Source organism: Balaenoptera borealis (genome assembly GCF_965194805.1).
Source record: "Balaenoptera borealis genome assembly, chromosome: X".
In the NCBI taxonomy this organism is placed as follows: Eukaryota; Metazoa; Chordata; class Mammalia; order Artiodactyla; family Balaenopteridae; genus Balaenoptera; species Balaenoptera borealis.
In genome coordinates this window covers 51,192,899-51,209,630 of record NC_138881.1, presented here as the reverse complement: position 1 = coordinate 51,209,630, position 16,732 = coordinate 51,192,899, and the positions used below count along the sequence as shown (strand labels likewise).

The 16,732-nt window shown below is 42.1% G+C and overlaps 1 protein-coding gene across 9 annotated transcripts in view; it reads left to right on the top strand.

Annotated features, from left to right (window-relative positions):
• ARHGEF9 (Cdc42 guanine nucleotide exchange factor 9) overlaps positions 1-16,732 on the top strand; it is a 231,232-nt gene that overhangs the window by 163,127 nt on the left and 51,373 nt on the right. For all 9 annotated transcript variants that reach the window (XM_082376655.1, XM_082376656.1, XM_082376649.1 and 6 more), the window contains one exon: positions 4,533-4,664. In XM_082376655.1, the coding sequence (XP_082232781.1) occupies positions 4,533-4,664 (132 nt within the window). The remainder of the gene's footprint in view (positions 1-4,532; positions 4,665-16,732) is intronic.

The window sequence follows — 16,732 nt, the reverse complement described above, 5'->3', positions numbered from 1 at the left end:
CTTACTTCACTCTGTATGACAGACTCTAGGTCCATCCACCTCACTACAAATAACTCAATTTCATTTCTTCTTATGGATGAGTAATATTCCATTGTATATATGTGCCACATCTTGTTTATCCATTCATCTGTCCATGGACACTTAGGTTGCTTCCATGTCTTGGCTATTGTAAATAGTGCTGCAATGAACATTGTGGTACATGACTATTTTGGAATTATGGTTTTCTCAGGGTATATGCCCAGGAGGGGGATTGCTGTGTCATATGGTAGTTCTCTTTTTAGTTTTTTAAGGAACCTCCATACTGTTCTCCATAGTGGCTGTATCAATTTACATTCCCACCAACAGTGCAAGAGGGTTCCCTTTTCTCCACACCCTCTCCAGCATTTATTGTTTGTAGAATTTTTGATGATGGCCATTCTGACTGGTGTGAGTTGATACCTCATTGTAGTTTTGATTTGCATTTCTCTAATGATTAGTGATGTTGAGCATTCTTTCATGTGTTTGTTGGCAATGTGTATATCTTCTTTGGAGAAATGTCTATTTAGGTCTTCTGCCCATTCTTGGATTGAGTTGTTTGTTTTTTTGATATTGAGTTGCATGAACTGCTTGTAAGTTTTGGAGAGTGATCCTTTGTCTGTTGCTTCATTTGCAAATATTTTCTCCCATTCTGAGGGTTGTCTTTTCGTCTTGTTTATGGTTTCTTTTGATGTGCAAAAGCTTTTAAGTTTCATTAGGTCCCATTTGTTTATTTTTGTTTTTATTTCCATTTCTGTAGGAGGTGGGTCAAAAAGTATCTTGCTGTGATTTATGTCATAGAGTGTTCTGCCTATGTTTTCCTCTAAGAGTTTTATAGTGTCTGCTCTTACATTTAGGTCTTTAATCCATTTTGAGTTTATTTTTGTGTATGGTGTTAGGAAGTGTTCTAATTTCATTCTTTTACATGTAGCTTTATCCCTGACAGCTTCTTTTATATCTTTTTTTTTTTCTGGAGATTTTTACCAGGATCCCAAGTTTGCAGCTCATGTTTGAGAACTTGATTGTGTGTGGTTGTGATTTCCTCCTCATAGCACCCCTCCCCCATAGCCTGGTTGTAAAATACTCAATAGCATGTTCCAGTTTACCATTGGACATTTGAATCCAAAGAAGTTGGAAGAAACACAAAAGCCCAACGTGATGGCGGCAGCAAAAACATCTTTTTAAAACTAAATTGCTTGATGAGGCATACTCTTTGGACCAGGAGATCAAATATGGAGGGATGGATTTGTTATTTCCCTGCCTTCCTCCTAGCAGGCAGAATTGAATATGAACTCTGAGAAGGATAGCATTTCCCTTGTCCTCTCCCTTGACGTGCTCAGGGCACAACCCCACATCAGATAATCAGCCTATAATTAGAATGAGGTGCTGGGCATTGGGATATTGAAATGAATGAGATGTAGCCTTGGCTATCCAGTGAGGGAAAGTATGTCCCAGGCAGAGGAAACAGTGTGAGCAAAATTCTGGAAGAATGGAAGAGAACAGAAGGCATGTGGAGGAGGGGGAGGTGGGAAGAGATTGTACTTGAGGGGTCAAGGCAAAGAACTGTGTAGTGCAGTGGGGCAGAGAGGGCAAAGTCTGATTGCTCTAAACTCTGAGAGGTCCCTCTCCCTTACATGAGCTTATTTGGTGTTCTCAAGCAGCCATGTGATTTGAGCCAAACAGGAACCTTTGTATTAGCCCCATTGTCTAAATGAGGAAACAGATTGTGATTAAGCTACTTCCGAAGGAAGTGAGCTGGCAGCAGCACTGGGCCCAGAACTGAAGCCTTTGAGGTTCTTACCTTAGAAATCTTCCAAGGCAGCTGCTTGTTCCACTAAGGGATTATTATTTTGCTGTTGTTTGATGGTTTAGAGCATGAACTTTTGAGCGACTCTCTCCTGGATTCTGCCACTTTCGGCATATTACTTCCAATTTCTCTGACCCTGGTTTGGGGACAAATAACACTACATCCCTTATTGGGTTGTGAGTATTAATGGGAATATGTGGCACAGGATTTAGGGTACACAGTAATATTCAAGGTAATAACTATCACTATATGAAGCTTACAGTGCGATGTGTACTTTTGTAAACACTTTATATATGTTAACTTATATAATCCTTACAACAGCCAAATGAGGTTGGTAATGTTATTATCATCATTTTAAAGATGAGGAAACTGAGGAACAGAGATGAGTTAACTGACAACAATCAGCTTGGTGAGCATAGAGGTGTATTTTTTCAAGTTTTTTTTTTTTCTTTGTAGAGTGGCACCAAGTGACATTTATGGCAAGTACTTAAAACAGAATTGATAGAATTGGGTTGCTTCTAGCTGGTACAGTGTGTAGACCAGATGCCACTGAGTAGTCCTCCTGGTCTGATCATTCTCAGCTTAGCAAGTTGTGCCTTTAAAAGTCATCCTGGCCATCTTTGTATAGCATTGGCCCCTTTTATAGCATTCTTTCACTTCATACATATTCAAAATGGACTGTAGTACATCTTCCTGGCCTTCCTCAAGGTGGGGAATGGCCGACTGGTACCACGTTCAGCTTCCCATCCCTCCAACAGGAAAACCTTGCATGACCCCCACACTCTGAGGGATTCTTCTCCTAGCCCTGGGCCTCCAGAGGTTCTGTGCTAGTATGTGGGCCCCTCAAGGAGGAGTGTTTACCAAAGTTCCACGGAACACCTGAGGTGTAGTCTGGAGTCACACTAGTATTTCTGAGCTTTCTTACTTTTTTTTCTTAACATCTTTATTGGAGTATAATTGCTTTACAGTGGTGTGTTAGTTTCTGCTTTATAACAAAGTGAATCAGCTATACATATACATATATTCCCATATCTCCTCCCTCTTGCGTCTCCCTCCCACCCTCCCTATCCCACCCCTCTAGGTGGTCACAAAGCACCGAGCTGATCTCCCTGTGCTATGCGGCTGCTTCCCACTAGCTATCTATTTTACATTTGGTAGTGTATATATGTCCGTGCCACTCTCTCACTTCATCCCAGCTTACCCTTCCCTCTCCTTGTGTCCTCAAGTTGAGCTTTCTTTTTGAGGTTGTATTATTAGAAAATATTTCCATTGAGCTCCCCTTTTTCTTCCCATCCCTTAGACTGAAAAAAAAGTGATATGCTCAAGAATACGATTTCCTGCTACCCTTCTCTTTGGGCCACTGCCCTGCCTAGACTGTTTACCTCTGATTGTTTCTGGGGAGATGCGGGAACCCCCATCTCTAAATTTGACTTGAAGCTTTTCAGTACAAGGCTGAGATCTTAGCATTAGTGTGTCAGGGCTAAGACCTTAGAGGTCATCCTCACATACCTCATTTAACAGCTGGAAAACTGAGACCCAGAGAGAGGAAGGGACTGACCCTCCAGTGACTTTTTGGCCTAGAGACAGTATAACATAGTGGCAAAAGTGAGCACACTCTCTGGATCTGCAAACTTGGGGTTGGATTGTGGATCTTTGGCTAACTAGCTGGGTGGCTGTGGCTGATCACTTGACCTCTTTGTACCTCAGACTATAAAGATGACAGCAAGACTATCTACCTACCAGGGCTACTGTGATGCTCAGAAGAGACAGAGTGAAAGTATGTAGCACAATGTCTGATCCCTGTAGGTGCTCAATAAGTATTAATTCTCCTGAGTCAGGGGGCCACTTCTTTTTGTCCCCATGGTTTGCCTTGCATTCCATGAGTTCTGAGCACACCTATATTAGACTCCTCTGCTGAGATGTAAGCTCTTCGAGAACAGGGCCAAGTCTGGCTTGGCATCTGACATACAACCCCACATATCAGAGTTCCCATAAATAAGAGGCCCTTGGAAACTCTGTAGAATAGAATTAGCTAAGTGTTAGGTATTTTTGGTGTGTGTGTCTGATTCTACATAGCAAGAAAGATAAGCAAGTTATTCAGGCTTTCTGGATAATAGACCAAGGTGATGACATTTCCTGTTTAATCAGTAAATTTTAATGAACTGAGAAAGGAAGGAAAAACAATTTTAAGAGGGTGAATGGATTCTCTTTCTCTCCTTCAAACATCATCTCTTTCTTGTCCTTCCCTGTCTTGTTTTACTTGTCTGGGAAGCAGAGAGACTTCTAGCACCTGCTCAGGCTTTACTCTTCAGGTACAAGAAAGAGACTAAAAGTCTAGAACTGGGATGAAAGATTGGGGCAGAAAGAGAAATTTAGAGAAAAAGAGAGAGGGAGAATAAGAGAGAGAGACAGATAGACACCTCATGGCAGCTGGTGCCTCTAGGGCCAGAGAGCAACTGGCAAATAAGGACTATAGCAGTCCTGGGTAGTGGGGCTCATTTGGCCTCAGGGTAAACAAGAGTATGGGTCTTTATAGCTCATGGAGCCTTTCAGGGATTCCCAGAGGTCCCTCCCTCCATCCTTTCTTCCTCACCAGGCCCTTTCTGTCCTCCTCCTGTCCCAGCCTATGCCCAGCTCTAGGTGCCTCCAGGCAAGTGAAGGGGCCATCCCTCCTGCCTGGCTGCCTCTCACTATCACATGTCCTTCCCAGGGCGAGGACATCCTAGACAGGAGCTCGGAGCTGATCTACACTGGGGAGATGGCGTGGATCTATCAGCCCTACGGCCGCAACCAGCAGCGGGTCTTCTTCCTGTTTGACCACCAGATGGTCCTCTGCAAGAAGGTAACCCCACCCCTTTCTTCCCTGAGGGAGATGGGCACCCCAGGGGGTACCAGACCCTTCCTCTCCATCATCTCCAGTTCCCAACAAAGTGGGCTAACCCTGCTGGGCAAAAACAAGACAAGATATTGGCAGCAATTCCATATCAGGATCACTGGTATGGCATGAATATCACAAGCAGGGCTGGCTTATGGGCAGTGAAATTCTGAAACTGGTAAAGTTTGTGTTGGTATCTTTTATACACTCTTCCCTCCTGCCCTTCATGGCGATCTTTCTCACTCTTTTCGACCCAGAGCTGATAGCCTGCTGATTTGCACCAGTTGCTAAAAATATTGAAATATTTCTATCCCAGTTGGTGAATAAGTGGCTTCCCTGAGCACCTCCCCCCATTTCTACTCTAATGGCTTTGACCATCTGGCCCCTTACTGCCCTAGGAACCAACAAGGGACCTACTTTACTCTTACAGGTAAGATACCTTACCTTTGTGATACAGGAATTTTCCCTGTTCCCCTACCCATTTCCTATACAAGTTGTATCACATTCCTATAACTCTCAACTGTGCTCTTCATTACCCTCCCTTCTCTGTAATCCATTTGAGAAAAGGTCTTGCTGTTGTGATTAACTCAGCATGAGTGTTTGTTTCTTGGTATCTTCTCCTTGGCAGGTAGGAGGATGGCATATGTTCTCAGCCTGATTCCTCCTGGTGGTATACTGTTTCCTCCACCTCCTCCCTTAGGATAGGAAGTTCAGATCACTTTTAGCTCCAGGGACTGGCTGGGAAGAATTTGGGACCAGGGAAAGTAAAAGAGGAGGGGAAAACCAAAGAGTGCTTAAAGTGACTTTTTAAATTCACCATCCTACCCTTGGCTCTTTTTCCATAATCCAGTCCCTTTGTTCTCTTCCTCACCAAGTAGCAGATACCTCTGAAAGGGAATACTAAATCATGAAGCACTAGGTTAAACACTGTCATCTTTTCCAGCCTGGAACAGGAACCACACATTTGTTTTTAAGCCCCCTGTTCTCTGTGTATGCCACATCTTGCATTAAATCTCTGGCTATTTGCCTTTGACAGTGGATTGAGGGAACAAATTGAGTTTCAAGTCGAACTGCCTCAATGTTTGGGAATAAACTTTAAGTGCCAGCTCTGGAACTGATAGCTGTCTAGCTAATGGAGAAAATTACTGCCTTGGTCTGGACCTGGCCCTGGAAGAGAGAACTTGTATGAATCTGGAACTTGGCCAAACACTCAGCCCTCTTATTATCTACCCCCAACTCTTCCTTAGACTTCCATCAAATCAGGAGGCAGAATTTTTGAGGGTTAACTTACATAGCCAAGGAAATTCTCAGCATATCAGTCATGTCACCAATAGGCATGTGCTCATTCTTCCCACTGAGGCATGTTTACACTCAGAACAACCAGTTGTAGAGAGACACAGAAAAGACATTAGAAAGCTAGTTTATTTTAGCGTTGCCCACCACTCACACCCTGTTAATTTAAGCATCTGTCAGCAAAGGCTGAGATTACTTTAAGGAAAATGTGAAACTCAGCTCTGCAAAACAGTAGCTATAGGAGACAGGGCCAGGAGCCAGAACACAAAATAGTGAGGCAAAGGCTAGAAATAAAGGGAAGAAACAACATGGACAGTGAGCTAAGTTTAGGAGCCAGGGGACAGCAGAAAACTAAAATGGAATAAGAGTCAGCTCCAGGCCAGCTAGTAGAAGCCAGTGATTAAGGAGAAACCAGAAGCTAAGCCAGCCAAGCTGGCAGGATGGGGGTAGCAGGCAACAAGGATGACAAAAACAAGAGAAACCTTGAAGTTAGCATAGCTTTCTTCCAATGGGAGCCTTCTTGTTCTAGCAAGAACCATGGCCTCCCCTTCCAGAAAAAAGCTATCCACATACCTGGGCCTTCTTGACTCTGGTTTCTCAGAGCATGAGCAGCTACAGTTTGATTTTTCAAAGCCCCTTAAAACTATATCTGATGTTTGTGTTGAGGCTATGGTTGAGGATTTCTATTTGGTACCTGAAATAGGCCTTTCTATTCAGCAATAGGGAGTAAACTTTTGAGAAATGACCATGGCGCCAAAATAAGGTATAGAAAGATACAATGTCTTTGGTCTGCTGGGTGGTTGAGGGACCTCTTGCCATTGCTATAAAAGCCTTTCCTCTTGAGGTAGAGCTGGAAGAAATGGAGAAAGCTTCCTGGAGATGAAGAATCCTTTGGCAAAGGAAATCTACAAAGGAAAAGGGCCAGGACTAGAGCTGGGCGAGTAAGGCACTCACCTCAGGCAAAGTTAAAAAGGAGGCCCCAAAACACAGTAATCCTTTTTTTTACTTTTTTTTTTTAATTTTATTTATTTATTTATTTTTTTAAACATCTTTATTGAAGTATAATTGCCTTACAACGGTGTGTTAGCTTCTGCTTTATAACAAAGTGAATCAGTTATACATATACATTATGTTCCCATTTCTCTTCCCTCTTGGATCTCCCTCCCTCCCACCCTCCCCATCCCACCCCTCTAGGTGGTCACAAAGCACCGAGCTGATCTTCCTGTGCTATGTGGCTGCTTCCCACTAGCTATCTATTTTACATTTGGTAGCGTATATATGTCCATGACACTCTCTTACCCTGTCACATCCCACCCCACCCCCTCCCCATATCCTCAAGTCCACTCTCTAGTAGGTCTGTGTCTTTATTCCCGTCTTGCCACTAGGTTCTTCATAGCCTTTTTTTTTTTTTTCCTTAGATTCCGTATATATGTGTTAGCATACTGTATTTGTTTTTCTCTTTCTGACTTACTTCACTCTGTATGACAGACTCTAACTCCATCCACCTCATTACAAATACCTCCATTTCATTTCTTTTTATGGCTGAGTAATATTCCATTGTATATATGTGCCACATCTTCTTTATCCATTCATCTGTCGATGGACATTTAGGTTGCTTCCATGTCCTGGCTATTGTAAATAGAGCTGCAATGAACATTGTGGTACATGACACTTTTTGACCTATGGTTTTTTCAGGGTATATGCCCAGTAGTGGGATTGCTGGGTGGTATGGTAGTTCTATTTGTAGTTTTTTAAGGAACCTCCATACTGTTCTCCATAGTGGCTGTATCAATTTACATTCCCACCAACAGTGCAAGAGTGTTCCCTTTCCTCCACACCCTCTCCAGCATTTATTGTTTCTAGATTTTTTGATGATGGCCATTCTGACCGGTGTGAGATGATATCTCCTTGTAGTTTTGATTTGCATTTCTCTAATGATTAATGATGTTGAGCATTCTTTCATGTGTCTGTAGGCCATATGTATATCTTCTTTGGAGAAATGTCTATTTAGGTCTTCTCCCCATTTTTGGATTGGGTTGTTCGTTTTTTTGTTATTGAGCTGCATGAGCTGCTTGTAAATCTTGGAGACTAATCCTTTGTCAGTTGCTTCATTTGCAAATATTTTCTCCCATTCTGATGGTTGTCTTTTGGTCTTGTTTATGGTTTCCTTTGCTGTGCAAAAGCTTTTAAGTTTCATTAGGTCCCATTTGTTTATTTGTGTTCTTATTTCCATTTCTCTGGGAGCTGGGTCAAAAAGAATCTTGCTGTGATGTATGTCATAGAGTGTTCTGCCTATGTTTTCCTCTAAGAGTTTGATAGTGTCTGGCCTTACACTGAGGTCTTTAATCCATTTTGAGTTTATTTTTGTGCATGGTGTCAGGGAGTGTTCTAATTTCATACTTTTACATGTACCTGTCCAATTTTCCCAGCACCACTTATTGAAGAGGCTGTCTTTTCTCCACTGTATATGCTTGCCTCCTTTATCAAAGATAAGGTGACCGTATGTGTGTGGGTTTATCTCTGGGCTTTCTATCCTGTTCCATTGATCTATATTTCTGTTTTTGTGGCAGTACCAAACTGTCTTGATTACTGAAGCTTTGTAATATATTCTGAAGTCAGGGAGCCTGATTCCCCCAGCTCCATTTTTCTTTCTCAAGATTGCTTTGGCTATTCGGGGTCTTTTGTGTTTCCATACAAATTGTGAAATTTTTTGTTCTAGTTCTGTGAAAAATGCCAGTGGTAGTTTGATAGGGATTGCATTGAATCTGTAGATTGCTTTGGGTAGTAGAGTCATTTTCATAATGTTGATTCTTCCAATCCAGGAACATGGTATATCTCTCCATCCATTTGTATCACCTTTAATTTCTTTCATCAGTGTCTTATAATTTTCTGCATACAGGTCTTTTGTCTCCTTAGGTAGGTTTATTCCTAGATATTTTATTCTTTTTGTTGCAATGGTAAACGGGAGTGTTTTCTTAATTTCACTTTCAGATTTTTCGTCATTAGTGTATAGAAATGCAAGAGATTTCTGTGCATTAATTTTGTATCCTGCTACTTTACCAAATTCATTGATTAGCTCTAGGAGTTTTCTGGTAGCATCTTTAGGATTCTCTATGTATAGTATCATGTCATCTGCAAATAGTGACAGCTTTACTTCTTCTTTTCCGATTTGGATTCCTTTTATTTCTTTGTCTTCTCTGATTGCTGTGGCTAACACTTCCAAAACTATGTTGAATAATAGTGGTGAGAGTGGGCAACCTTGTCTTGTTCCTGATCTTAGTGGAAATGGTTTCAGTTTTTCACCATTGAGGACAATGTTGGCTGTGGGTTTGTCATATATGGCCTTTATTATGTTGAGGAAAGTTCCCTCTATGCCTACTTTCTGCAGGGCTTTTATCATAAATGGGTGTTGAATTTTGTCGAAAGCTTTCTCTGCATCTATTGAGATGATCATATGGTTTTTCTCCTTCAATTTGTTAATATGGTGTATCACATTGATTGATTTGCATATATTGAAGAATCCTTGCATTCCTGGGATAAACCCCACTTGATCATGGTGTATGATCTTTTTAATGTGCTGTTGGATTCTGTTTGCTAGTATTTTGTTGAGGATTTTTGCATCTATGTTCATCAGTGATATTGGCCTGTAGTTTTCTTTCTTTGTGATATCTTTGTCTGGTTTTGGTATCAGGGTGATGGTGGCCTCGTAGAATGAGTTTGGGAGTGTTCCTCCCTCTGCAATATTTTGGAAGAGTTTGAGAAGGATAGGTGTTAGCTCTTCTCTAAATGTTTGATAGAATTCACCTGTGAAGCCATCTGGTCCTGGGCTTTTGTTTGTTGGAAGCTTTTTAATCACAGTTTCAATTTCAGTGCTTGTGATTGGTCTGTTCATATTTTCTATTTCTTCCTGGTTCAATCTCGGCAGTTTGTGCATTTCTAAGAATCTGTCCATTTCTTCCAGGTTGTCCATTTTATTGGCATAGAGTTGCTTGTAGTAATCTCTCATTATCTTTTGTATTTCTGCAGTGTCAGTGGTTACTTCTCCTTTTTTATTTCTAATTCTATTGATTTGAGTCTTCTCCCTTTTTCTCTTGATGAGTCTGGCTAATGGTTTATCAATTTTATTTATCTTCTCAAAGAACCAGCTTTTAGTTTCATTGATTTTTGCTATTGTTGCCTTCATTTCTTTTTCATTTATTTCTGACCTGATCTTTATAATTTCTTTCCTTCTGCTAGCTTTGGGGTTTTTTTGTTCTTCTTTCTCTAATTGCTTTAGGTGCAAGGTTAGGTTGTTTATTCGAGATGTTTCCTGTTTCTTGAGGTAGGCTTGTATTGCTATAAACTTCCCTCTTAGCACTGCTTTTGCTGCGTCCCATAGGTTTTGGGTCGTCGTATCTCCATTGTCATTTGTTTCTAGGTATTTTTTGATTTCCCCTTTGATTTCTTCAGTGATCACTTCCTTATTAAGTAGTGTATTGTGTAGCCTCCATGTGTTTGTATTTTTTACACATCTTTTCCTGTAATTGATATCTAGTCTCATAGCATTGTGGTCGGAAAAGATACTTGATACTATTTCAATTTTCTTAAATTTACCAAGGCTTGATTTGTGACCCAAGATATGATCTATCCTGGAGAATGTTCCATGAGCACTTGAGAAAAATGTGTATTCTGTTGTTTTTGGGTGGAATGTCCTATAAATATGAATTAAATCCATCTTGTTTAATGTATCATTTAAAGCTTGTGTTTCCTTATTTATTTTCATCTTGGATGATCTGTCCATTGGTGAAAGTGGGGTGTTAAAGTCCCCTACTATGATTGTGTTGCTGTCGATTTCCCCTTTTATGGCTGTTAGTATTTGCCTTATGTATTGAGGTGCTCCTATGTTGGGTGCATAAATATTTACAATTGTTATACCTTCCTCTTGGATCGATCCCTTGATCATTATATAGTGTCCTTCTTTGTCTCTTGTAATAGTCTTCATTTTAAAGTCTATTTTGTCTGATATGAGAATTGCTACTCCAGCTTTCTTTTGATTTCCATTTGCATGGAATATCTTTTTCCATCCCCTCACTTTCAGTCTGTATGTGTCTCTAGGTCTGAAGTGGGTCTCTTTTAGACAGCATATATATGGGTCTTGTTTTTGTATCCATTCAGCCAGCCTGTGTCTTTTGGTGGGAGCATTTAATCCATTTACATTCAAGGTAATTATCAATATGTATGTTCCTATTCCCATTTTCTTAAATGTTTTGGGTTTGTTATTGTAGGTGTTTTCCTTCTCTTGTGTTTCTTGCCTAGAGAAGTTCCTTTAGCATTTGTTGTAAAGCTGGTTTGGTGGTGCTGAACTCTCTCAGCTTTTGCTTGTCTGTAAAGTTTTTAAGTTCTCCATCACATATGAATGAGATCCTTGCTGGGTAGAGTAATCTTGGTTGTAGGTTCTTCTCCTTCATCACTTTAAGTATATCCTGCCACTCCCTTCTGGCTTGCAGAGTTTCTGCTGAAAGATCAGATGTTAACCTTATGGGGATTCCCTTGTGTGTTATTTGTTTTTTTTTTCCCTTGCTGCCTTTAATATGTTTTCCTTATATTTAATTTTTGACAGTTTGATTAATATGTGTCTTGGCGTGTTTCTCCTTGGGTTTATCCTGTATGGGACTCTCTGTGCTTCCAGGACTTGATTAACTATTTCCTTTCCCATATTAGGGAAGTTTTCAACTATAATCTCTTCAAATATTTTCTCAGTCCCTTTCTTTTTCTCTTCTTCTTCTGGGACCCCTATAATTCGAATGTTGGTGCATTTAATGTTGTCCCAGAGGTCTCTGAGACTGTCCTCAGTTCTTTTCATTCTTTTTTCTTTATCCTGCTCTGCAGTAGTTAATTCCACCATTTTATCTTCCAGATCACTTATCCTTTCTTCTGCCTCAGTTATTCTGCTATTGATCCCCTCTAGAGTATTTTTAATTTCATTTATTGTGTTTTTCATCATTGCTTGGTTCCTCTTTAGTTCTTCTACGTCCTTGTTAAATGTTTCTTGCATTTTGTCTATTCTATTTCCAAGATTTTGGATCATCCTTACTATCATTATTCTGAATTCTTTTTCAGGTAGACTACCTATTTCCTCTTCATTTGTTAAGTCTAGTGTATTTTGACCTTGCTCCTTCATCTGCTGTGTGTTTTTCTGTCGTCTCATTTTGCTTATCTTACTGTGTTTGTGGTCTCCTTTTCACAGGCTGCAGGTTCGTAGTTCCCGTTGTTTTTGGTATCTGTCCCCAGTGGCTAAGGTTGGTTCAGTGGGTTGTGTAGGCTTCCTGGTGGAGGGAGCTAGTGCCTGAGCTCTGGTGGATGAGGCTGGATCTTGTCTTTCTGGTGGGCACGTCCACGTCTGGTGGTGTATTTTGGGGTGTCTGTGGCCTTATTATGATTTTAGGCAGCCTCTCTGCTAATGGATGGGGCTGTGTTCCTGTCTTGCTAGTTGTTTGGCATAGGGTGTCCAGCACTGTAGCTTGCTGGTCATTGAGTGATGCTGGGTCTTGATGTTGAGATGGAGATCTCTGAGAGATTTTTGCCGTTTGGTATTACGTGGAGCTGGGAGGTCTCTTGTGGACCAGTGTCCTGAAGTTGGCTCTCCCACCTCTGAGGTACGGCCCTGATGCCTGGCTGAAGCACCAAGAGCCTTTCGTCCACACGGCTCAAAGTAAAAGGGACAAAAAATAGAAAGAAAGAAAGAAAGAAAGAGGCTCTAATATAGTGAAGTAAAATAAAGCTATTATAAAGCAAAGCTATACAAACAAAATCTCACCCAGAAGCATATACATATACACTCACAAAAAAAAAGGAAAAGGGGAAAAATTAATATATCCTGCTCCCAAAGTCCACCTCCTGAATTTGGGATGATTCGTTGTCTATTCAGGTATTCAACAGATGCAGGCACATCAAGTTTTTTGTGGAGTTTTAATCTGCTGCTTCTGAGGCTGCTGGGAGAGATTTCCCCTCCTCGTCTCTGTTCGCACAGCTCCTGGGGATCAGCTTTGGATTTGGACCCGCCTCTGCGTGTAGGTCGCCTGAGGGCGTCTGTTCCCCACCCAGACAGGACGGGGTTAAAGGAGCAGCTGCTTCGGGGGCTCTGGCTCACCCAGGCCGCGGGGAGGGAGGGGTACAGTGGAGGCGGGGCGAGCCTGCGGCGTCAGAGGCCGGCGTGACGTTGCACCAGCCTGAGGTGCACATTGCGTTCTCCCGGGGAAGTTGTCCCTGGATCACGGGACCCTGGCAGTGGCGGGCTGCACGGGCTCCCAGGAGGGGCGGTGTGGAGAGTGACCTGTGCTCGCACACAGGCTTTTTGGAGGTGGCAGCAGCAGCCCCAGCATCTCACGCCCGTCTCTTGGGTCCGCGCTGATAGCCGCGGCTCGCGCCAGTCTCTGGAGTTCGTTTAGGCGGCGCTCTGAATCCCCTCTCCTTGCGCGCCGCGAAACAAAGAGGCAAGAAAAAGTCTCTTGCCTCTTCGGCAGCTGCAGACTTTTTCCTGGTCTCCCTCCCAGCCAGCTGTGGTGCGCTAACCCCTTCAGGCTGTGTTCACGCCGCCAACCCCAGTCCTCTCCCTGCGATCCAACCGAAGCCCGAGCCTCCGCTCCCAGCCCCCGCCCGCCCCGGCGGGTGAGCAGACAAGCCTCTCGGGCTGGTGAGCGCTGCTCGGCGCCGAGCCTCTGTGCGGGAATCTCTCCGTTTTTCCCTCTGCGCCCCTGTTGCTATGGGATCCGTGCTGTTAGCTGCGGCTCGCGCCCGTCTCTGAAGTTCGTTTAGGCGGCGCTCTGAATCCCCTCTCCTCGCGCACCAGGAAACAGGGAAGAAAAAGTCTCTTGCCTCTTCGGCAGCTGCAGACTTTTTCCCGGACTCCCTCCCGGCTAGCTGTGGTGCACTAACCCCTTCAGGCTGTGTTCACGCCGCCAACCCCAGTCCTCTCCCTGCAATCCGACCGAATCCCGAGCCTCAGCTCCCAGCCCCGCCTGCCCCGGCGGCTGAGCAGACAAGCCTCTAGGGCTGGTGAGTGCTGGTCAGCGCCGAGCCTCCGTGCGGGAAGTGCGGGAATCTCTCCGCTTTGCCGTCCGCACCCCTGTGGCTGCGCTCTCCTCCGTGGCTCCGAAGCTTCCCCCCTCTGCCACCCGCAGTCTCTGCCCGCGAAGGGGCTCCTAGTGCGTGGAAATCTTTCCTCCTTCACAGCTCCCTCCCACTGGTGCAGGTGCCGTCCCTATTCTTTTGTCTCTGTTATTTCTTTTTTCTTTTGCCCTACCCAAGTACGGGGGGAGTTTCTTGCCTTTTGGGAGGTCTGACGTTTTCTGCCAGCGTTCAGTGGGTGTTCTGTAGGAGCAGTTCCACGTGTAGATGTATTTCTACTGTATCTGTGGGAAGGAAGGTGATCTCCACGTCTTACTCTTCCGCCATCTTCTCTCCTCCCCCCCACAGTAATCCTTTTTACAGGGAAGAAAGGGGACAAGAAAGCTACGTAATCAAATGTGGCTACATAAAGCTTTCTGATGAGTTCATATTTAAAAAGGAGGAGGAAACATGGGCCCATAGCAAGTGGATAGATATTCATATGTAATATTTTATATGTATAGGATATTTAATAGGCGTGACAAAGATTAGTTTCATGAATCTTACAATGAGTCAAAGTTAGTTTTTAAAGATTCTAGGACAATATCAATGATTTAAAAAGATCTTTTCAAAAAAAGAAGAAAAAAGAAGTGATAGTCTGACAACTCCCTTCTAGGGACAAATAATTTACTATTAACACAGGAACTTAAAACTTCTCTGTCAAGGGAAAAAGAGCATAAACCTGTTGAGGGGGAATTTAAACCTAAAGTATCTGAGGTTGTAAGAAAGCACTTCAGTGCTCTGAATTCATTCTTTCATGCTATAATTATTGAGCCCCTGCTCTGTGCCAGCAAGCTCTGCCTTCTTAGAGCTTGTAGACTAATGGAATTTAGGTGTAATGTAATTTAAAAATATATACATCACTGAGCAATGAAATAATACTCAGATGTCCCCAGCAGAATTGCTGTAGGTAAACTCAACAGAGTCATGAGTTACAGGAGATCTATGACAACACTATAGATGAGAAAATGTACCAATTTTCAAAATATAAAAGATTCTAGAAAATACAGATTGACAATAAAATAATAATGAATCAGCATTTACTGTTCACCTCTATGATTCTGTTCTAAGGCCTTTACATTCATTAACTCAATTTAATCCTCACCACAAACCCATGACGTAAGTACTATTATTTTTCCCATTTTAAATATATGTAAAGTGAGGTACAGAGAAGTTATATAATTTGCCCAAGGTGATATTATATCTAGTGAGTGATGGAGCCAGGAATTACATCCAGGCAAGCTGACTCCGAATTCTTCATTAGTAACCTCTATGTCATTATTGCCATTGAGCATGTCAGAATTCTATAATAGATTTTTTTAACATCTTTATTGGAGTATAATTGCTTTACAATGGTGTGTTAGTTTCTGCTGTATAACAAAGTGAATCAGCTATATGTATACATATATCCCCATATGCCCTCCCTCTTGCATCTCTCTCCCACCCTCCCTATCCCACACTTCTAGGGGGACACAAAACACCGAGCTGATCTCCCTGTGCGATGCAGCTGATTCCCAGTAGCTATCTATTTTACATTTAGTAGTGTATATATGTCAATGCTACTCTCTCACTTCGTCGCAACTTACCCTTCCCACTCCCCGTGTCCTTAATTCAATTCTCTATGTCTGTGTCTTTATTCCTGTCCTGCCCCTAGGTTCTTCAGAATGGATTTTTTTTTTATTCCACATATATGTGTTAGCCTACAGTATTTGTTTGCCTCTTTCTGACTTACTTCACTCTGTATGACGGTCTCTAAGTCCATCCAACTCACCAAAAATAACTCAATTTTGTTTCTTTCTATGGCTGAGTAATATGCCATTGTATATATGTGCCACATCTTCTTTATCCATTCATCTGTCGATGGACACTACGTTGCTTCCATGTCCTGGCTATTGTAAATAGTGCTGCAATGAGCATTGTACTACATGACTCTTTTTGAATTATGGTCTTCTCAGGGTATATGCCCAGTAGTGGGATAGCTGGGTCATATGGTAGTAATATTTTCAGTTTTTTAAGGAACCTCCATACTGTTCTCCATAGTGGTTATATCAATTTACATTCCCACAAACAGTGCAAGAGGGTTGCCTTTTCTCTACACCCTCTCTAGAATTTATTGTTTGTAGATTTTTAGATAATGGCCATTCTGAATGGTGTGAGGTGATATCTCACTGTACTTTTGATTTGCATTTCTCTAATGATTAGCGATATTGAGCATCCTTTCATATGTTTGTTGGCAATCTGCATATCTTCTTTGGAGAAATGTCTATTTAGGTCTTCTGCCCATTCTTGGATTGGGTTGTTTTTTTGATATTGAGCTGCATGAGCTGCTTGTATATTTTGGAGATTAATCCTTTGTCAGTTGCTTCATTTGCAAATATTTTCTCCCATTCTGAGGGTTGTCTTTTCATCTTTTTTACGGTTTCCTTTGCTGTGCAAAAGCTTTTAAGATTCATTAGGTCCCAGTTGTTTATTTTTATTTTTATTTCCATTTCTGTAGGACGTGGGTCAAAAAGGATCTTGCTGTGATTTATGTCATAGAGTGTTCTGCCTATGTTTTCCTCTAAGAGTTTTATAGTGTCTGCTCTTACATTTAGGTC